This window comes from Rhinopithecus bieti, unplaced genomic scaffold (genome assembly GCF_001698545.2).
Source record: "Rhinopithecus bieti isolate Rb0 unplaced genomic scaffold, ASM169854v2 scaffold_6906, whole genome shotgun sequence".
Classification (NCBI taxonomy): Eukaryota; Metazoa; Chordata; class Mammalia; order Primates; family Cercopithecidae; genus Rhinopithecus; species Rhinopithecus bieti.
In genome coordinates this window covers 67,581-91,411 of record NW_016805194.1, presented here as the reverse complement: position 1 = coordinate 91,411, position 23,831 = coordinate 67,581, and the positions used below count along the sequence as shown (strand labels likewise).

At 36.5% G+C, this 23,831-nt stretch overlaps 1 protein-coding gene across 1 annotated transcript in view; it reads right to left on the bottom strand.

Annotated features, from left to right (window-relative positions):
• The window catches only part of RFX3 (regulatory factor X3), a gene marked incomplete at its 5' end in the record, with an annotated part of 147,816 nt that overhangs the window by 102,918 nt on the left and 21,067 nt on the right, over positions 1 to 23,831 (bottom strand). The window contains one exon of the mRNA XM_017871691.1: positions 12,974 to 13,232. Within this exon, the coding sequence (XP_017727180.1) occupies positions 12,974 to 13,232 (259 nt within the window). The remainder of the gene's footprint in view (positions 1 to 12,973; positions 13,233 to 23,831) is intronic.

The following is a 23,831-nucleotide window of genomic DNA, read 5'->3' as shown; positions in this document are numbered from 1 at the left end:
CTTATGTTTAGAAAAGGTAATTGTGATGGCTGGCATTAGCATGTAACCATCACTCACACCTGTGTGAAATGACAGCCTCCTGGTGTGTGAAGAGGAGGGTACATCCTATAGGAAGCCATTCAACCAGGAACAACAAAAGAACACTTTCCTTTTGCATTTAGTCTCCATAATCACTAAAATTGCGGTTCTTCAAAATATGATCCTGAACCAGCAATATCAAAATCATTTGGGTACCTGTTAGAAATGCCAAACAAGGCCGGGCGCGGTGGTTCTCACCTGTAATCCCAGCACTTTGGGAGGCAAAGGCAGGTGGATCACCTGAGGCTAGGAGTTCAAGACCAGCCTGGCCAACATGGCAAAATCCAGTCTCTACTAAAAATACAACAAATTAGCTGGGAGTGGTAGTGGGCGCCTGTTATCCCAGCGACTCGGGAGGCTGAGGCAATTGCCTGACTCTGGGAGGCAGAGGTTCCAGTGAGCCAAGATTGCACAACTGCAAGCCAGCCAGGGCAACAGAGTGAGACTCCGCCCCCGACCCCCCCACCCCACCTCCCAAAAAAATGCCAAACAAAACAAACCTCTACAATGGAAACTCTGTCCCCAGGCCTTTCATACATGTATTGTAAATGCTCTAACCTCCTCTTTCATTTGCCCAAAGCAGTGTTTTTCAGAATGTAAGGTGCAACTAATTAGTGGGTTACAGAATCAATAATGTAGGTACTGACCAGCATTTCTAAAAAATTAACTGAATAGAGTAGAAAATAATCAGAGTTAACTGCACACAGTATGGATAAGTATTGCTTCATGAAACTTCAGTTTCAGTCATATGTATATACGTACATGTATATACATAGTCATATGTTTGTATGTAGATGTGCACTCATGAATATATGTATGTGCATATGAGTGAGTATTGGGCCACAGTGTAAAGGTATTTCTCATTGTAGTTTGTGGCTTTAAAACTTCAATTACCCTGTAATAAGCAGTTGAAACAGTTCCCATCTAGTCAATGAATACTTTCTTCTAAGCATCTCCAGAGTGTTCCTTGAGCTCAGCAGACCTGGCAGATATATACAGAAACACCACCAATCAAGCTAAGGTTCTAGCTATGATACCATTCTTTAAGTTGTATATTCAAACAATATGTAAATACATTCCTTCCACAGCAATGTCAAGAAGTAGCTTAACTGAAGAGATTGAGGATAAGCTGTTCTTTTAATCCTCAATTAAAAAAAAAAAAAAAAAAAACCAGAAAGCAAATCTAGCCAGCTTTGTTTTTCACATCCTCTCGAACCAGAAAGTAGTTAGTAAAGACAAAATCTTGTCTAATGTTTTATAAATGTTCAAATAAATGAAATCTTTTCCTTTCTATTCACTGATAATTTTATGACATCTAGAGAAAAAAATTAAGTTGTTATGCTTTCAACCTGAAATTTTGGCAATTTTGTGCCAAAGTTGTAACCTGAAGTTACTCTGAACATTTTCATAAGGGGGAAAAAAATGGTTGCATAAGAAACCTGTATAAATTGAATGTGTTCTGAGAACATTTGGCTGATGCTGGGATGTTGGGTTGAAATCAAGATTGTCTTTTTGGACTTCTTTGATTATTCTGTGGAGCCTAGATTCCCCCACCCTCACTAGAAGCCTATGAGTCTATGATGATAAAACTAATTTCTGAGACATCAAGTACAAAAGCAGTTGGGAGTTGGAATTACCCCTCAGAAATTTGCTGGGTTACAATTAAATACAGGATTTAAACTCCATCTTATATTTTCAAATGGTCCCTGCCTTTTGCAGTTTATTCTGAGTACTAAGAACACTTTCACTTTGTAGTTAGTCTCCGTAATCACTAAAACAGGCTTTCTTAAAGTGTGGTCTTGGACCAGTATTTTCAGTATCCCCCAGGCACTTGTTGGAAATGCAAATTATGGGGTCCTTGCCCACACTGACTGAATCGAAAGTCATTGGGGTGAGATATAGTGATGTGTTTTATCAGTGCTCCAGAGGATGCACACTCAAGTCTGAAAACAGGTGCACTGAGACATGATCTTTTTTTTTTTTCATTGCCAGAGTCAGACAGCAATGACTACTTAAGGGAATATAAGTAGGTTGGTAATAGGCATTCCCACAATGGTGCCAGTTAACTCTAGTTAAAGGGTGATTCTGCAATCTTAAGTATTATTTGCATTCATGCCTCTTTCACTCTCTTGCTATCCAATCCTACCCAATCTTTAGGCAATTTTGAACTTATATAAGCAATATTATCAGAAGGTAAGCACAATTTTGATAAAACTAAAATTAATCAATTGATAACGTATTAACATTTGTGATTTAAAAAATAATGTGGCAAGAAAGTAGTTGAAACTAACCCTAAAAAGAAGTCTGGAGGCTATCTGTGTATTTCTATTTTTGCCTTGCAGGATTAGGTACCTTTCAGTGCACGAACTAGCTCCATTAGCCCATACTGTAAGTCTTCAAATTCATAGAAGCACAGTGCCTGGTCAACAGTAATACCTCAATAAATGTCTGAGAAAGTCAGTGACTAAAAAGAAAAACCCAGATTCTCAATACATAAATACAAATACAAACATCAACTTCCATTCCAAAATACTGAACAATAAGAATGGCTCTAAAAATTTCTACTAAATTTAATCCCAACTTTCACTGTTTAAACTTTCAACAGTCTAATAAATGAGGACTTTATCTGAAACCTAGGATCAGGGTTTAATGTGAACTGTGATACCTCACAGACAATATTAATACTGGGCACATAAAGGATTTGCTTTATCTACATGCATTTGGGGAATATGACCAAATAGATATAATGTATAATCATTAAGAGCTTGTCCAAAATTTTAAAAAATAACAAATGACTTTTTTTTTTTAATAGATAATATATTCACATGCCTCCCACCTTTTATTCTTCATGTATCCTTCCTAAAGATATCTTTAGGATTGGCTGGGCGTGGTGGCTTACGCCTGTAATCCCAGCACTTTGGGAAGGCGAGGCAGGCGGATCACTTGAGGCCAGGAATTTGAGACCAGCCTGGCCAAAACAGGGAAACCCCGTCTCTACCAAAAAATACAAAAATTAGCCAGGTGTGGTGGTGCGTGCCTGTAATCCCAACTACTTGGGAGGATGAGGCAGGAGAATCACTTGAACCTGGGAGTCAGAGGTTGCAGTAAGCCGAGATCAAACCACTGCGCTCCAGCCTAGGTGACACAGCAAGACCTTGTCCCACCACCCCTCCACAAAAAAAAAAAATTAGGATATCTTATATAAGCACATAGCAATACGTGTTTCTATTTACACACACACACTACTCTTTGCTTTGTCATCCAACAATATGATTTGGAGATTTTTTTCATATAAATGTGTATATACGTGTGTGTGTGCATATATATACACACACACACATATACTGCCTATACACACATATATAAGCATGCTACATAGCATATATATATATACACACACACATATATACTGCCTCATTATCTAGGGGCTATATGTAATTCCACTTGAGATAAAAGTACTAACATTTATTTACATATTTCCCTGCTAATGGATAAGGCGGTTTCCAATCTTTTTCTTTTTTGAGACAGAATCTCTGTCGCCCAGGCTGGAGTGCAATGGCACGATCTTGGCCCACTGCAACCTCCGCCTCCTGGGTTCAAGTGATTCTCCTGCCTCAGCCTCCCAAGTAGCTGGGATTACAAGTGCCTGCCACCAAACCCAGGTAATTTTTGTATTTTTAGTAGAGATGGGTTTCACCATGTTAGTCAGGCTGGTCTCGAACTCCTGACCTCAGGTGATCCACCCACCTCAGGCTCCCAAAGTGCTGGGATTGCACACGTGAAACACCGTGCCCAACCCCAATCTTCTTCTATTGCAAATAAGTCTACCACAAATATAGCTTTTATATAGCATTTCATATACATAAGAGTATTATCAGTATGACAAATTCCTGGAAGCACACTCACTGAGTCAAAGGATATGTGTTTTTTTTTTTTTTTTTTTTGAGACGGAGTCTCGCTCTGTCGCCCAGGCTGGAGTGCAGTGGCCGGATCTCAGCTCACTGCAAGCTCCGCCTCCCAGGTTTACGCCATTCTCCTGCCTCAGCCTCCCGAGTAGCTGGGACTACAGGCGCCCGCCACCTCGCCCAGCTAGTTTTTTGTATTTTTTAGTAGATACGGGGTTTCACCATGTTAGCCAGGATGGTCTCGATCTCCTGACCTCGTGATCCGCCCGTCTCGGCCTCCCAAAGTGCTGGGATTACAGGCTTGAGCCACCGCGCCCGGCCGGATATGTGTATTTTTAATTTTGATAAAAAACTTCCACATTGCTCTCCAATTTTGTGCCAATTTAGATTCCCATCAATCATGACTGAGAGTACCTGTTTCCTTACACACTTAGCAAGGCTTACCAACCTCTTCCGCATTGCTTGTATGGGATGAAAGGTGGTATTTCTTTGTAGTTTATTTTTCACTTCCTTTTCATTGGACTGCCTGTTCTTGTATTTGCTCCGTTTTCGTTATTTTTTTCTGATGGATTTGTAAGAGTGGTCTATATATTTAAAAAATTAGTCCTTTGAGTATAATACCTCAAAACTTTATGCCAGTTTGTTGTTTCACCATTGCCTTTGTTTACTGTGGTTTTCTCAGCAGAATGTTTTCACCATTATATAACTGAGTTTATCAATATTTTCCTTATAGCTTCTGGATTTTATATTATGCTTCCCACTCTAATAATAAAACACATTTTTCTATCCAAGTGAAATTAATTTTGATATAAAGACTAATATATGAACCAATCTAATTTTCTTTTATAAAATACTCAGTTGTTTCAAATATCATTTATTTATAATCCATGACTTCTCAACTCACAGGCAATGCCTCCTTTATTATATACAATATTCCTGCACGCATTTGGCCTACTTGGTCTCTCATCTTTCATTTACCAGTCTATTCATGTGCCTAGACAATTGTTTTAATTATTATAATTTTATATATATTGTAATATCTGATAGGTTGTTTCCCTCTACCCCATCCCTCGTTACTTTTATTTTTACAAAATTTTCTATACAATTCTTGCAAGTTTATTTACATGAACAGCCTTTCTTGTCAAAAAATCTATTGGCATTATGACTGAGATTATGTTGAAACATTTTATGTTAACTTAGGGAGAATAAATGTTTAATACTGAAATTTCTTATCCAAGAATATGGCATGCCTTTCCAGTTATTCAAGTTTCCCTTTGTGTCCCTGGGGAACTTTAGGTATTTCTTATTCAGGAACTGGATCTTGCACACTTATTATTAGTTTGTTGCCAGGTATTTTTTGTTTTTATTATGAGATCTTTGTTTCTATTATATTTTCTAACTATCTAGAAAAGCTATTGATTTCTTTGTGTATTAATTTTGTGGCCGGGCGCGGTGGTTCAGGGCTGTAATTCCAGCACTTTGGGAGGCCGAGGCAGGCGGATCACTTGAGGTCAGGAGTTTAAGACCAACCCAGCCAACATGATGAAACCCTGTCTCCATTAAAAATACAAAAGATTAGCTGGGTTTGGTGGCGGGTGCCTGTAATTCCAGTTACTAGGGAGGCTGAGGCAGGAGAATGACTTGAATCCAGGAGGTGGAGGTTGCAGTGAGCTGAGATTGTGCCACTGCACTCCAGCCTGGGTGACAGAGTGACATTCTCTCTCGAAAGAAAAAAAAATTGTACTGCCACCTTACTAAAATGTCTTATTAGTTGTTATAGTTTTTAATTTCGTTCTCTATGATTTTTATCAAGTACACAATCATATCATCTGCAAGTTCTGACCTCTTTACCTCCCTCTGATTTTTACATTTCCTTTCTTTTGCCTAACTGCATCTTTCCTGTAATTTTAAAAGCACAATTAAACATCACATCTTGGCTGGGCGCGGTGGCTCAAGCCTGTAATCCCAGCACTTTGGGAGGCCGAGACGGGCGGATCACGAGGTCAGGAGATCGAGACCATCCTGGCTAATACGGTGAAACCCTGTCTCTACTTAAAATACAAAAAACTAGCCGGGCGACGAGGCGGGCGCCTGTAGTCCCAGCTACTCAGGAGGCTGAGGCAGGAGAATGGCGTAAACCCGGGAGGCGGAGCTTGCAGTGAGCTGAGATCCAGCCACTGCACTCCAGCCTGGGTGGCAGAGCAAGACTCCGTCTCAAAAAAAAAAAAAAAAAAAACATCACATCTTCCTTTCTTATGAGACATGAAAAAGTCACTCAAACTTACACTTAGTAAATTTGAAGTGTATATGTAAAATTATTTCTAAGTCTGTAGATTACAAAACTCCTATGTCATGGAATTTACTAATACCAATAGTTACAATCAAATGCGGTAACTAGAGTTTAAAGGAAACCAGATAATTCTGTGGCCAATAAACACAACAACTGGAGTTATGTGTACTGAGAAAGTGCTAATCAAATCACACACTTTGGGGGATGAACTAATATGCACAGGAACATGGAGAAATTCTCTCTCAGAGAACTGACAATTGGTCATAGGCACTGTGTCGTATTTTTCCCCTTTAAATTAAACACATGGACCAGTGGAAGAGGCAGTATTGAAACTTTTTTAGTCTAATATTGACTTACATGTCACTCATAGACTATGATGTATTAATATTTTAATCTGCACCAATGCATTTCATATTTTATCTGGATTATCTAATCTTTATAAGTGAAGCATTAAGTTGATGGAGCTTTTTTCTTTAAAAATTATGTTAGTTTCAAACTAGTAACAACATAAAACTTGACTTGTAGACCTAAGGAAGGATCAAGCAAAAGATATATAAGAGGATGCCTGAGATATAGGTTACTTTAATATTTATAAGTACAATTTTTGAGCATCATTAAACTTTGCTTATCTAGATCTTGTATGACAAAGAACCTAGCTTTTTCTGGCATGTTACCCATACACCTGTGTTCTGAAATGCTGTTTCAAATATGAAGTAGCTAAAAAATAAAATAATTCATTATATTTGGCTTTTTTTTTTTTTTTTTTTTTTTTTTTTTTTTTATTGAGACGGGAGTCTCGCTCTGTCGCCCAGGCTGGAGTGCAGGCCAGATCTCAGCTCACTGCAAGCTCTGCCTCCCGGGTTGCATGCCATTTCCTGCCTCAGCCTCCCGAGTTAGCCTGGAGACTACAGGCCGCACCTCGGGGGCCCGGCTTAGTTTTTGTATTTTCTTGTTAGTAGCAGAGACGGGTTTCACCGCTGTATAGCGTAGGATGGTCTCTGATCTCCTGACCTCGTGATTCCGGCCCCATTCTCGGACCTCCCAAAGCTGCCTTGGGATTACAGGCTTGCAAGCCACGCGCCCGGTCGTCTATATTTGGCTTTAAAGTTTTAAAGTTCAGAGGAATTCACTGGCTATGCTCAGGAAAGAATGAAGGACCCTGTCATTCTCTTTGTCTTAACCTGCTAGTTTATCAAGATTTCTAGGAGTGGAATGTCTTATAGCTTTAATGGTAAAATTACTGCTTCTAGATCTTATCAGCTTCGAGGCTGGAGCAGTGTGGAACTGACTGACAGCTGAATGGAATACAGATGAAGTGATGGAGACTACAAGTCATTCAAAGCCCCATTTTATTAAATGCTTTAAAAATGAGGCCCAGATCCTTCAGTCAATTTATGGTTTAGTGTAGGAAGCAGACGGTTCATGGTACTCTGTCTGAGGAGTTTCATTTGAGGGACTGAGTTGGCCTAGGGAAAAGGGACACAGGAAAACAGAAAAGCTAAGATCATAATGGTGATACATGTTTCTGCCAAAATAAGTGGATAGAGTTTTAAAAAAAAAATATGAGGCTAACTGTAAAACTTAGTAAATTATTTTAAATAGAAATTACTGTTTTTCACATAAAATAAGAACTGTGGTTTATGCATAATTTATGCATACTTCTAACTTAAAATTTCTTCTAAGCGTATCTTCATATATGATAATTAAACAGAAGTGTTCATCTCATGTGACTATATTGCTTTTCTGTCTCAATGTAGTCATAACCAATAATCTAATATTATTTCAACATTTTTTCCTCTGGTAAGATAGATGGGCAATTCAGCTCCTTCCAATATAATCATTTCCCTTAAATATAAGGAAGTCCTTCATATACTAACAAGAAACAGAAAGTCTCCAAGACATAAGATGTGGCATTTTTCTTACCATTTGTGTAAAAAAAAAGAAAAAGAGAGGGAGTGAAAAAATATATATTCTGCTTGTATATCCTGCTAGAATATTGCTAGAATAATACTTTAAAAACTTGGTGGCAGGGCATGGTGGCTCATGCCTGTAATCCCAGCATTTTGGGAGGCTGGGGTGGGCAGATCACCTGAAGTCAGGAGTTTGAGACCAGCCTGGCCAACATGGTGAAACACTGTCTCTATTAAAAATACAAAAAATTAGCCAAGCATGGTGGTGGACACCTGTAATCCCAGCTCCAAGGGAGGCTGAGGCGGGAGAATCTCTTGAACACGGGAGGCGGAGGTTGCAGTGAGCAGAGATCACGCTACTCAACTCCAGCCTGGGTGACAGAGCGAGACTCTGTCTCAAAATAATAATAATAATAATAATTATAACAATGATAATAATAATTTTAAAAAAAGATAAGAGAGAACTTGGTAATACTGGTTGCCTCTAAGGATGAGAACTGGGAAACAGGTGAGAGAGACTCATGCACTTTCTTATATCTTTTGAATGTGCAACTTAAGAATGTATAACTAATTCATATAAATAAATTAAAATTTTAAAATCAAACACATGGCCATTGGTAACACAGAAGCAAAAGAATAAGAAGGTAAAATTATTTTGGAGTGCTAAACATATTTATTCTCTTAGAAAAAGCATTCCCTTACACCAAATTCATAAACATGCCAAGCCAAGAATAAATAAATAAAAGCACTCACAATTCTTAAATGAATTAACTTTCTATTAATTATATAAACTAGGCCAAACTTTTACTTATATAGCAGCAGATGGACTTTCAAATTATCCTCCAAATAATTAAATAAACTATAATATTTTACATTAATCAAAAGAGGTGGAAACATGAACAATATTAATTTCAACATATTTTTCTTGTGCCTCTTGGTGGGATCTAATTTTAGCAACATCCCATTAACATATATAAATACTAAATGTATATACATAAAGGTGTAAAAATTAACTTTCATATCACAGTCTCAAAAATGATTAATGTAATCTTACTTAAGTATTAAGAATTAAAAAAACCCCATACATAACCATCTAATTATAAGAATAAAATATTATTTTATGTAAGAGTGAGTAAATAAGGCTTTTAAAGCAAGTTGGTAATTACTGCTTACTCTGGTATAAGATAAATTATGCTGTGATGAGCACCAAAAAAATCACTAACTACATTCACAAACTTTTAATCTTCGAGTGAAAAGTATATTCAGTTCCAAAACTATAAAATTCTATAAATGATGTGATTATATAGAAAATAAGCATGAAAATACATTAGAACATCAAATGAATGAAAACAGAGGGAAATATTATGCTGATATAGTTAGAAGACAGATGTATAATGAGTTCAGATTTATGACTGTAGCCAATTCTTCTACCTTAACGTCCATGTGTTACTGAAATAGTAGCAATAAACAGATCCCTAACATATTCAGGTCACAACTTAGCTGAACCCATATCCAGTGATAATTCAATAAAAATGTTATAAAATCTTTCTGAAAAATGCTATTTAATATTATCCACAGGAAATGCCTTTTAAATGTACGTGTATGTATTTACATAAGTAAAAGCATGGATGTATATATCTATATACATAATTATACACACATGGACCATATAAAAGGAAACAGTAAATCAAAGGATAAGTAGTATTTTGACTAAATTTGAATATTAGTAGTTGACATAATATATTCATCATATAAAATTTGTTACCAAATTAACAAATGCTGACTTTTTAAACTTTTATTTTAAGTTCAGGGGTACTTGTCCAGGATGGGCAGGTTTGTTATACAAATAAATGTGTGTCATGGGGATTTATTGTAACAATTATTTCATCACCTAGGTGTGAAGCCTATTATCCATTAGTTATTTTTCCTGATCCTCTCCCTCCTCCCACCCTCTACCCTCCTCTAAGGCCCAGTGTGTGTTGTTCCCCTCTATGTGTCCATGTATTCTCATCATTTAGCTTCCACTTGTGACAACATGCAGTATTTGGTTTTCTGTTCCTGCATTAGTTTGCTAAGGATAACGGCCTCCAGCTCCAACCATGTCCCTGTAAAGGACATGATCTCATTCTTTGTTATGGCTGCTTAGTATAGTTTTATCCTTAACAACCTCAAATATGAATATTTTTAGTATAAAATTAATATATACAATTGATATTATAAATTGGTGTTTTGTAAAAGTTTTCAACTATTCCCAGTTTTATAATTCAGTTACTTTATCTGTTTAATTTACCAGTTAGTATAATAAAAATCACACATCAAATTTGTATAATGGATAACTTAAGGAGTAATGCCACCTTTCATACCTACATACCTACATAGAAAGTGTATCCCTTATAAAAAAAAAATAGAGGAAGAAGAATCAAACTATAAAGGTTAGCAATGCAACTGTATTTACATGAGCTGGATTAAACAATTTGGTTAATTTAGTGAGAGAGCAAGTAAATTTAGTAAACCCACATCCAGTTGATGCAGATGTTAAACAGGTATCAGAATCAGCATGAAGGCCAAGTAGGAACACCTAGAGGAGGTAAGGTAGGAAAGGAATGGGGTTTCAAAGGATGATATGTTAGAATAAGAGAGGGTGGATGAAATGAAAGTGGGAAAGGCAAATTTTGCCCCGTTTTTCAGTTTTCCTAAGGCCTTGATAAGTGGTATTTTCCTTTCACTGAAAATAATTTTCTAGGTGGCCTATAGGAGGAGTGCTATATACTACTGCCACCTTTTTCTATCTCTTTTCTTTTTATGTTGAAGATATAGTTATTTTTACATCTAGAATATTTTATAATTCCTTTGTAAATCTAATGGTTCTAAAGTAGGAGGAAATTATGAAATCATTTAGTCTAACCAACGCCTTATTTTATTGATAGGGGAACTGAGATCCAGAAAAGCTATGGTTTATTAGTAGCAATTCCCTTGCTTCTAATCTACATATATATACTGGTGTGACTAAAAGGTTTAAAATACTGTATTTAATATTATTAAAAGCAAGAGACAATAAATACACATAAGAAATGCTTCAAAATTACAAAGAAAAAAATTACAAAAAGGAACACTCCGCTCAGAAGAGCTAGTCATCTGTTCTGATGTTAGTAACAAATAGTGAATTAAAATCAAGAGTTTTTAAAAAATGAATTAGGGAAAAGGCACTGAATGATGAAAGTAGGAACACAAGAAATTACTACAAATACACAAAGGATATACAAAGTACTTACCAAGCACATATAATATCCTGGAGAAAATCCATAAAATGAGAAATATAAAGTTTCTCATATTACTATTTTCTCCCCAATTTATTTCTATCTCTATTTCATTGCAAGAACAAACTATATGATGAGATGATAAAATGGGATACATCTCCTTAATTCAAATCCCCAGCACCCTTTTATATGTAACACCTAGAAAATCTATTCCATTGCTGCTTTAGCTATGTGGTTCTAAATGACCATTCTCATATGCTTAGTTGAGGTGAAAAACAGAAGTTCAGGCTAGAGTTTGATGATATCAAATTCTGCAAAACTTTCTATGACTATTTATTTCTATTACATCATTTCAGTACATTAAAATACATTGTGTTGGCCGGGCTCAGTGGCTCACATGCTTGTAATCCCAGCACTTTGGGAGGCTGAAGAGGGTGGGTCACCTAAGGTCAGGAGTTCGAGACCAGCCCGGCCAACATGGTGAAATTCCATCTCTACTAAATAAAATACAAAAATTAGCTGGGCATGGTGGCATATGCCTGTAGTTCCAGCTACTTGGGAGGCTGAGGCAGGAGAATCACTTGAACCCAGAAGGAAGGGGTTGCAATGAGCTGAGATTGCACTACTGCCACTCCAGCCTGGGCCACAGAGTGAAACTTCATTTGAAAAAAAAAAAAAAAAAAAAAAAAACCCACAAACAAACAATAACCCAATGTGTTAAAATAAATATATCTATTAAATTTAACTTAAATATGTATGATCCTAAGACTAAGATACTATTCACTCATATCTATGATCAGAGCCAACACAAATATTTTTCATCTGAATCACCTATACTAATGCTTCCTAAAGTATCTCTCTGGTGGAATGCAACACGAATTTACACATGACACGTGGGTAAATATTTTTAATTTTACTATTTAAACACTGATTTCAATATGTATTAGGAAAAAATTACACACGATTTTCTATTTTAAAGGTGAGTCAACTTAGAAAACATATTAAGTTAGTAATAATACAGTTGGCATGAGAATATGGCAAAATTTACATATTTAAGGTTTGGGAAATGCTGGCTTACATAATGTAACTTCTCTGGGGATGAGCTAGCATAAATATTATTGTTGAAAGATGTGAAAATTCCAAGCTAAATTATATTTTATTCTCTGTATTACTGCCTGGCTTTTATCTCATAAAGTACGCATAATACGAAAGTGAGTTCTTTCTATATAAATTTAAGATATTTTACTGACGGAAGACAGCTTATTAAAACCAGCAGTTCAATGAGCAAAACTCACCTTTCTAATTTGCCAGTAAAATTAAAAACTCTAATTCACCTGATTAGAGGGCATACGTATCAGTAACATTCTGCATAATACTACATATGCTATATTCTGCAAACTATCACAATATTAAAACTATCTAACACATTCGTGCCCCAGTCCCATCTGTGTTGTTCTTTTCCCTCTATAAAAGGAAATGTTCATTAGAGACTATTAAAAGCTAAATTAAACTACCAAAAACTCAAATACTTACTGTCGCTGGGGAGGCCCGAGTTGTGTGTGTCACTGAGTGACCAGAATTCTCCATTGAGTTGCCGATCAGATAGGTTCCTCCAGAGCTGCTGATGAGTTGTCCTCCTGTGACGCCCATCTGAATCCCACCAGTGCCCACCATACTGTGGGATGAGACCACGGTAGTCACCTGGGCGGAACTCCCTTGAGTATCAAAGTAATTCCCTCCAGTGTTTTGGCTGTACATCTGCGTCTCTGTGTAAGGATACGTTGTTGTTCGGCTTTAGAAGAAGAAGGAGAAAAAAGAAATTTACTAGCTTATTTATGTCATCTTATTAATTTTTTTCCTAATATGAATGTAATTGAAACATATTGGTTGGCTTAGCCCTTGGAACATGGCAAGTTTTGCATTTTGTACAAAACTTCATTCCCAGAAACAGTTTGATTTACTTTTCAAATTAAGGGCTCACCCATTTAAATAAGTACCTCAACTAGTTCTGTACTACAGAGATTTTGCCCTCTCCTGGTGCCTACCTCCAGCATATAAATAAGTTCAGGTCTCTTCCCTCCCAGAAATCTTGCTGAACAACTTCAATTGCTTATAAAACATACTACAAATCCCAGTTTTAGAAAAGCTGGAACCTGGAATAAGTAGGAGTAGTGTGAGTAGTTGACTTAGCTCCTACTTTGCTAATATTCAGACTACTTAACACTCCTGGGTGAGTCCCAATAAACCTCCATGACTAAAGGAGCTAGCATGGATCTCTTTCTTACCTCCACAAAGATCTTAAGCAAATAGTTTACTCACCTTGGACCCTAAGTCCCTCCCTCATCTCTCTCTATCCCTTCACACTTAAGCTCCTCCTTTATAAGATGACTATTTCAACTCTTCATGTCCTCACTTTCCACTTTCCATTAGCCTTTCATTAAAACTGTTCATTAAAACTATTCCAACTCTTCATGTCCTCACTTTCCACTTTCCCTTAGCCTTTCATTAAAACTGCTTTTAATAAGGTCACTTGTGCCCACAGCTAAATACCAAGCTAAAAGACTCCTGTCAGTCCTTATCTCTTGTGACCTATCTATAGTAAGACACTGTTGGCCACTCCATGTTACCCTTTCCCTCCCTTTTCTGTTCTGATTAAGCTTATTTGATTCATCTATTTTTATTTTCAATTGACTATAACTTCAATTTTAAGTGGATCTTTTTAACTTTTTTATTTTAAAATACTAAGTTCTCAAGAAGTTATAAAAGTATATGTAGAACATGTTTTAAACATTCAAATACAAAATAGAAATTCCCAGTTCTTTTGCTATTATCTTCAGTGCTACCTCCTAAAGCTAGCCATTCCTGAGAGTTTGGTGTGTATGTTTTCAGATATGTCCTATCTTAAGATCTGGATATCTTAACCTCTTTTGTCCCTTAGTTTCTATAGCCCTTCTTTTCCACTTTTTGCTTTTTACCATAACCTCTCAAGAGCCTTTTGGAATCTCCAATTTTCTACCACATCATCAAATATTAATATTTTTCTGAGTTTTCTATTTTGAGCTCTTATTTTTATTTAGATCAAAGACCTTTACTACATACAGTACTGTATAATCATTTACATGCTCTTAGTAAACAATCTTACGTAAGTTGGTATCACTGCTCTCTTTACTTCCTAGTTATACTTTAAGAATATTAAATCTGGGTTTCTAACAGCCAAGTGGTCATCACTACTCAGAACTCCTATGAAATATGGGAGGTTGTGTAAAATGTAACATATGATGAGATTCCTTTCCTCTCTTGTTCTTTCTTCCACACTTCCGCTTCTCAGTAGAGGGCAGCACCACCATCCTCAGCGTTGGAAATTATTGATTACTCTTCCCTCTGACTGACATGAGTTGCTGAGTCCTGTCAATTTAATCTTCTAAATAATTTTCCAATTCTCTTTTTCCATTATCATACACACTACTTTAATTCATAATGTTCTCTATTATACAGGCTGAGAATACCTTATCAACAATGCTTGAGACCACAAGTGTTTTGGATTTTGGATTTTTTTCAGATTTTGGAATATTTTCATATATAAAATGAGAGATCCTGGGGATAGGACCCATATCTAAATATGAAAGTCACTTATGTTTCATATACATCTTATACACATAGCCTGTAGGTAATTTTATAAAATATTTTAAACAATTTTGTGCATGACACAAAGTTTGTATATATTGAACCATCAGAAACGAAAGATGTCACTCTTATGTTGGTGCTCAAAAACTTTCAAATTTTGGAGCATTTCAGATTTTGGATTTTGCATTAGGGATGATCAACCTGCAATTGCCTTCTAATTGATTTTCCCTTCTCTAATCAGTTGCTCTTGCAATCTATCTCCAACTTTGCTGCCAGGATAATTTTCTATAATGCAAATATAAAATAAAACTGCTTAAAACCTTCCTATGATTCTCTCTTGCCTTCAGAAAAAAGCTCAAAACTCTTGTCCATCTTACAAAATCATCAGGGGTCGTGACTACATAATCTCGAGACTTGGTATTAGCCATGTTATCAAATGCTCTCTTCACTCGCATCATATTGACCATTTTTCTGGTCCTGCTAAAAAGTGCCATTTTCTCTTGCCTTTCTACTTCACTACATAAGGATTCCTCTGCCTGAAAGGCCTTTTCATTTTTTTCCACCTCCCTTCCTTTGTCCTAATCATCCTTAAACTCCCAACAGAAGCTCCTTATCTCAAAATTATTTTCTGCATCCTTTGCCCTCTATGGCCACTCCTCACAGGGCTGTTATGTTTTATGTTCTGTACTTTCCCAACAAGCTTTGAATTCCTGAAACATAGCTCTCGATGTGTTAATTTCCTCAAGTCTTCCTACTCCCATCAGTACTCTCAACACTTAACACAGTTGCTGGTACACAGCTGGCACACTAAGCAGTCAACGAATAAAAATATTTAAAAGTACAGTAGACATAATAGCCAGTTTCATAAATTTCTGTATCACAAATCTTTTATTTTGTTAAAACATGAGAAATTATGCTAAACTACTCCAAGATTTTTGATTAATTTAAAACAAGTACTTTTAACCCATTATAAATTATACTTGTAATTTACAATATATACTTCAGTAAAATAATAAGAGTGTTCTGAAAATATTCCACACTGGGTAAAGTGCCCTTTCCAGAAAGAGCCACAGCAAATCCAGGTAAAAAGTTTAGTCTGGGGTGACGATAGAAACAAATTCATAGAAAACGTTTTTTTTCTTAAGTGACATAGAAAAATGTCACTTAAAATACACGTACCATTCTTCTCATCACTGCTATATTTCCCAACTGGAAATCTCATTTGTTTCTTTATTTACATGCTTATTTAATAAAATAAAACAGCCATGTTGGTTTCAAATTTAGATAAAATGAGAAATGAGGTCATTTTAATTTTTGTCTACCAAATATGACAGTGGCCCCACTTAACTATGCTTAAAACAGCACAATCTGATGTTGATATTTAAGTATAGTCAAATAAGCTGTACAAACAGATATAGGACAATAAATACTTTGACAGATGTGGGACATGGTGCCCCCTTTCCTTTTTATCATCTAAGCAGGATGATTCAGGATGCCCCCTACTAGTAAGCAGATTTCTCAAATAAAACATAATAATAGCTAAATATAGCTAATATTTACTGACCATTTACTATGCAACAGGCACTATTCTATGTGCTTTTTAGGTATTAGCTCATTAAATTTTCATAATAACTCCATGAGGTAGGTGTTGTTATATTAATAATTCCTGTTTCACATACAAGGTGAATAACTGAAGTTTGGATTGGTTAAATAACTTAGTCTACAGCACAGAGCTGATGAATCATGGATCTGGAATCTAAACAATCTATATTCTCAACCATTATGTCACAAAAAAGGAACATAACTTTTTACATCTGTCAATGATACATGTCAACAACTACTAAGGAATAGCTTAACAAATGGAATAGGGACCATATGAACTTCCTGTTGCTATTTGAGATTTCCTTACAGCTTACTTTACTGTTTTCTAGCACTACACTATTTTCCATTATTACCCAGAATGAGGCCTATAGACGATGTACTTGCAATTGTAAAGAAGAAGCCATGGAAAAGGCAGGGCCATTTCAGAAGATACTTACCACTTCAGATTGGAATTTTAGATGTTCTGTGATCATGGAAGTTGCTACCCCACCATAAGAAAAACATCCCAAGGGATCACTGCAGCTTTTGGGCCTGTCCTCTTTGTATCATTATACTCAGTAAAGGACAGTAATGCAAATAAATGCATCACAGATATATAAAATCTCTATATAGCCCTCAAAGTCAGTTCATAAGCTAAAAAATGACCAAAGAAGAGGAGAAGGGATAAAGTCACTAAAGAGTATGCCTAATCCATAAACTATCCCCATTACTACATCGTGCGACTGTGGACAAGGCTTGGCTACTCTATAAGCACACACTGGGGTAAAGAGTAGCAATTTTTAGGGAGAAAAAGCACACAATTATATTAAGGAATGAAGTGTGATAAACTATCTGAGTTTGGCTTTGACAAAAATACACTTGCAATTGGAAATGGGGGAGACTTTCAAACACTGGGTTGAGTAATACAGGCAGATTATAATATCCTTAGCTGGGCCAGGCACAGTGGCTCATGCCCATAATCCCAGCATGTTGAGAGGCTGAGATGGGTGGATCACCTGAGGTCAGGAGTTTGACACCAGCCTGGCCAACATGGTGAAACCCCATCTTTACTAAAAAAAATACAAGAAATCAGACAGGCATGGTGGCACACACCTGTAATCCCAGCTACTTGGGAAACTGAGGCAGAAGAATCGCTTGAACCTGGGAGATGGAGGTTGCAGTGAGCTGAAGTCACACCACTGCACTCCAGCCTGGGCAACAGAGCGAGACTCCATCTCCAAATTAATAATAATAATAATAATATCCTTAGCCACTGTCCCTTAAAGGTAAGAAGACAAGCATGAACCCACTTGTTGGAGTCCCTGGAGCCAGAGCCAGAGCCAGAAACATGCACAAGTAACAGGTAACTCCTAAAGGTTTTTTCCATGTCTAAATACTTTAAACTCCTGAATAAATACTTAAGAATTAATTTTAAAAGGAAGCACCAACAGCAAAATAAACAGTTCTTTTAAGGTACCAGAAATAGACTCTCTAATTCTGATATCTCAGATCAGCTCATCTTTTATATTGTATACTGAATATATTCTTCATAAGAGTTACTGCTTGCACACTATTTTCTCCAGAAATTTCCTAAACATATGTTCAAGAAAACGACTCAATTTTTGGCATATCAGATTGAAAGCAGCTAACTATTTCTGGACTGTACATTCCTGAAATAGATAAATCCCCAAGCAATTCTGTGCACATTTAAAAGATACTGCTATGTTCATTTTGTTTGTTGTGTATTGATTACCATAAACTAAATCATGAAAATAATGTTATATTATTTCTATAGCAGCAGAGAAATCTTTCCATTGTTCTGCATATGTATCCAGTAATGAATGTGAACACATCGATATGTGTATACTTGCTGACAGAAGCTTCTTCATAGCTGACTCTATTATAAGGTTCTATGTAAATGTCAGGACTCTGATTCATTGAATTCAGTAATTTTGTGCCGTTTGTTTCCCATCGTGCTAAGGCATCCTTAGCACATACCTTGGCTAAGGATGACCCTGAATATTCCCTACTTACTTATTCACTAGAATGATTATGGCAATTTATCTTAGCCATAACCAATTTTTTCTGTTTTCTTTATCTTCAGGTGTCTTATCCACAATTCCAGATACTCAGTATCTCTCAATTCTGTATTTTGTATTTTACTAAGATTTTGAATATCCTCCAACCAATAAGCTTGTCACTATAAAATCAAGCAATGGCATGAAAGTGATAAATTAAGGAAATAAAGTAGCTTGTAAATCTCATACCATAAATTGTATTATAAAGATGGAATATAGATATGGTGACCATTATCTTACATGGGTACAACATTTTATTGCTTTTAGGCTACTCTGCATACATTCTTTTAACAAATATTTAATAAGCATCTATTCTGGCACCTAGAATAAAAGGAACAACACAGACATGACCTCTACTGTTATTAGGGCTACATAACACAAGGAGAAAGTGGGCAAAAATAAGAAAGAAAATAAGATAATTAGAAGTTTTCCTCATTCCTATGAAAGCAAAAAAATACAATATAAAAGTAGAATAGGCCAGAGGCTTGGTGTCTCATGCCTGTAATCCCAGCACTTTGGGAGGCCGAGGCAGGTGGATCACAAGGTCAGGAGATTGAGACCATCCTGGCTAACATGGTGAGACCCTGTCTCTACTAAAAATACAAAAAATTAGCTGCGTGTGGTGGCGGGCGCCTGTGGTCCCAGCTACTGGGGAGGCTGAACCAGGAGAATGGCGTGAACCCAGGAGGCGGAGCTTGCAGTGAGCCGAGATCGAGCCACTGTACTCCAGCCTAGGTGACAGTGCGAGACTCCGTCTCAAAAAAAAAAGAAAAAGAAAAAGTAGAATAAATAAGAGAGAGCATACTAGATAGGATAGTCAAGGAAAGTTATCCCTGAAAGCCAGATTTTTTTTTTTAGACTGAAACTAAAAGATGAAAAGGAGTCAGCCCCACGGAAAACAGGAAGAATAATATTTTAGGAAGAGAATACAAAAACTCACAACATAGCACACAACACGGGAAAGATACTGATATTTAGAAAGAAATTAGAAGTCTGAAGTATTTTAGATATAACAAATGAGAAAGCTGTTAGAAAGAAATGAGGCCAAAGTAAGTAAAAACTAAACATGCATGCAGTGTAAACAATTTTCTTAACTGCAGGCCATGATCCAGTAGTGAGTCATGAAATGAATTTTAATAGGTCACAACAGCATTTTAAAAAGAGATTAGACTAGACTAGAAAACATCAGTGCTTATTACACTTAATGAGAATAAGAATCATTTTTAGAAATTTTGTTTCTATCATATACAGAATATACACATAAATGATATGTGTGTGAATGCCCGGGTATGTATGTATGTACTTACCAGAGTATGAAATGTACGCCTAACTTTCTCACAGTGGGTGATAGTTTTAAAAGCTTAAAAGCCACTGTTACAGACTATTGTAAGAAGTTTGGATTCTGATTTGGGCTGGGATAGTGGTAAAGACCTTATGGGTAGGAGGAGGTAGGGCAATGTTCTAGCCAGAGAGACAACCTACAAAGTCCTGAGGCCAGACAGGTAAAAATACACCATGAGAAAATGGAGTTGCAATCAGGGACCATGACTGTGATGGGTCATGTAAGATGATTCTGGAACCTGTGAATTAGATACAACAATAGGAGGTGATCTTATTGGAAGCCGGCTCAGTGAAGTGAGGGCATTATATGTCTGATTGAACTAGACTGAGTTAATAACTAAAGGCAGCCAGAATGAGCCACTTTTTAATATCTTAGAAAAGTTTGAGAGCACAAGAGGTGCATTTGGGAACCAGGGACAAATGATTTTAAGAGACAGGGGGATATATTATCTTCCTTAAATCTACATGAAGTTAATCATACAGGTTAGAAGTTGTTACCCCACTTCTATAGATGGGGAAAGTAAGATGTGAGGAGGTAAGAACACTTGCTCTGAGGATTACACAGAGAGTGAAAAGATGAAGGAAGACTGGAACTCTGGTCTGGCTATCTCCCAGTCCAGTGCTCTTTCTGTTACGCTACCTCTGTTTGAAACGTGTACACACTGCCAAATAAACTGGATTTAAAGAGGAATGGCAAATTAAAATGTTCTTAGAAAACTCACTATATGATTGAGGAAATTAGGCATATGTTTTGGAGCAGGATAAAAACTGGCCCTACACTTTTTTGTTTTGTTTTATTTCTAAGGACTTGGAGGAGAAAGTAATATTTGGTTTTGGAGAAATCTAGTAAATATTTTATTTCTTGCTGTAGAATTTTCTTGTTTTTTTCAGAAAATGTCCCATGAATCCACACACTCCTTACCAAAAATAATTGACCAGGAAAACCATTTCAGTCAATATAAAAAACAAACAGTAAAAACAAGGTAGGACGCTCTTTTCTTCTCATTATTTAATTACTTTTAAATTACTTTCAAGCCCAGTGGTGTGCAGACTCTTTTCCAATTAAATTTATATATTAACTTCAAAGTGTCAAATGGATAAAAGTAGAACATGCTCCAGTTGAAGGGAGACACAGATGATGGAGCAGAGTCTGTTTCTCTCTTTCCTTCCCAGTACAGCCACCTCTGCGCCTCTCCTCCACCGCAGAACTCCAGGGCTCCACAGAACACAGACAACCAGTGATTAATTCATTGATTCCAGGGAACACAGACAACCAATAATTAATTAAGTGATTCTGTCAGTTGATCAACAGATAATTATTGAGTATGTCTCAAGAACCATATTTTGTAACAGATAAAACAGCATATAAAGCATAGCAAAGTCACTACCCACAAAGGATTTAAAATTCTTTAATTCAAAGGAACTACTAATATCCTAAATACTTATTCCACAATTTTAAGCATTGTGACAGAAAGACCTATAGCCTATATCCCTGCCTAGGAATCTAGTCCATTTTTATCATGTTGAAGATTCACTGAAGTAGAGATACTTACCGGAATTTTTGTTTGTTATACAGCGTCTGAACTCTCTATGTTTGTACAGTTTCTTAACTTGTGAATGTTGGTGGAAGACTAATCCCACTTCCAAATATAATAGCTCAGAAAGCCAGGTACTGGCTTTTCCAACCTCCCTTATAAACAAGCTAAAGGAAATCAACTTAGGACTCAAATAACCAGGTGAACTTGCTCTAAATAAGGAGCTAGGGGCACAAAGCAATGGAAATGGTGACACACTGTGAGAGACATGTCAAGTTTACAGTGGCAGTAGGGACAGGATCCAAGATCAGTATGCAGGGGTAGCAATGGCAGACAGCATTCGGGATGGCTGCAGTGGTGTGGTGTCTGTACTGCACTATCTCTGTGTTATGGTTTTGTGCAAGGTCTGCCTGCTGCCTGACATCACTTGTGCCTACCTTTTCCCAGCATGATTCTCCAGACTTCCTGGAAATTCTGTGAGTCACAAATATCTTTCAATAAATTCTTTGTCTTAAATAGGTCAGAGTTGGTTTCTGTTGCTTGAAACCAAGAACCTCTGCCTTAAACAGCTTTAAATTATGGAGTTTTTACATGGACCACCAAAGCCCTGCAAAGAAGTAGCTACATTATTTGGAATCTTCAACAAATTGCATATATATATATATATATACACACACACACACACACACATATATGTATATATGTAAAATCTCTGCCTGGCCCACATGCACTACTTATTGACCTATTTAAGTTTCAAAACAGATATTCTCAAGTGCTCCACATCAGACTGAAGGCAGAGGATACACCAGAAAGATGACATGTCTATTTTGTGGAAGACACCAAAAGGAAAACAGTACTTCAGAAAGGAATTCAAGTGACCTGATATTAAACCTCACCTTATTACATAAGAATAAAAAACAATAGGTTAAATATAAAGTGATAAATACTACTGAATATCACTAACAAAACATCTGCTTTCACTTATATTCAAAAGACATACTTATTTCTTCTAACTTCAACTGCCATAACAAAAGTAAAAAAAGAAAAGCATTTATTCAGCCACTGCTATACCTACTGGGGAGGAAATGCAAGAATAAATGTTAAAAGTCAGTAATACTTCTTGTAATAATTTACTAAGTTTTCTCCTTCATGTGTCGTATTTTCATTACTATATATGCTGATAATATAGAATATTGGAATCATAACTTTTAACATCCTATGATTATTTTGTAAGGAACTGCACATCTTTACTTAGCATTTAAATTCTTTATTTCTGTAGGGTAGAACAGTGGTTCTCACACTTTTAATGTGCATCAGAATCACCTGGAGTGCCTGTTGCAACACAGAGAGCTAGGTCCCACCCCCAAAGTTCCTAATTCTGTAGAACTGGGGTGGGCACCAAAAGCGGGCATTTCTAACAAGTTCTCAGTTGATGTGAATGCTACTGGTCTGGGGAATACACTTTGAGAACCATTGTACTAGTTGATACTACAATTATGAAATCTGATTTTCACAGGAATGAAAGGGAAAAGGTGTTTTAAAATTTATTCTAGGCCAGGCGCAGTGGCTCATGCCTGTAATCCCAGCACTTTGGGAGGCCAAGGCAGGCAGATCACGAGGTCAGGAGTTCGAGACCACCTTGGCCAATTTGGAGAAACCCCGTTTCTACTAAAAAATACAAAAATTAGCCAGCTGTGGTAGCGTGCGCCTGTAGTCCCAGCTACTCAGGAGGCTGAGGCAGGAGAATCACTTGAACCCGGGAGACGGAGGTTGCACTGAGCTGAGATGGCACCACTGCACTCCAGCCTGGGTGACACAGTGAGACTCCATCTCAAAAATAAAATAAAATAAATTAATTCTTTTAGCCTACTTGAGTTTTAAAAAAAAACCCCAAAGTCTACTGTTATAAAAAGGAATTTTATATTCTGTGGCAGTTGCTCATGATAACATTACCAAAATTTCCAGTGCTATAATGGTTTTTGAAGCATACCAAAAAGATATACATAGTCAGTACATATATGAGTCACTTGCCCTGACAACAGAGGTCAGGGAAATAAATATGGACTTAAATCAATTTTAGCAGAAATGCCATTATAAAAGATTTGATTTGAAGTCACTGATAAAATTTATAAACAAGAAAACTGAGTAACCACACACATGTACGTAAATCTCAAACGTTTTCACAAGTCTCAGAATACAAAATTAATGTGCAAAATCACAAGCATTCTTATA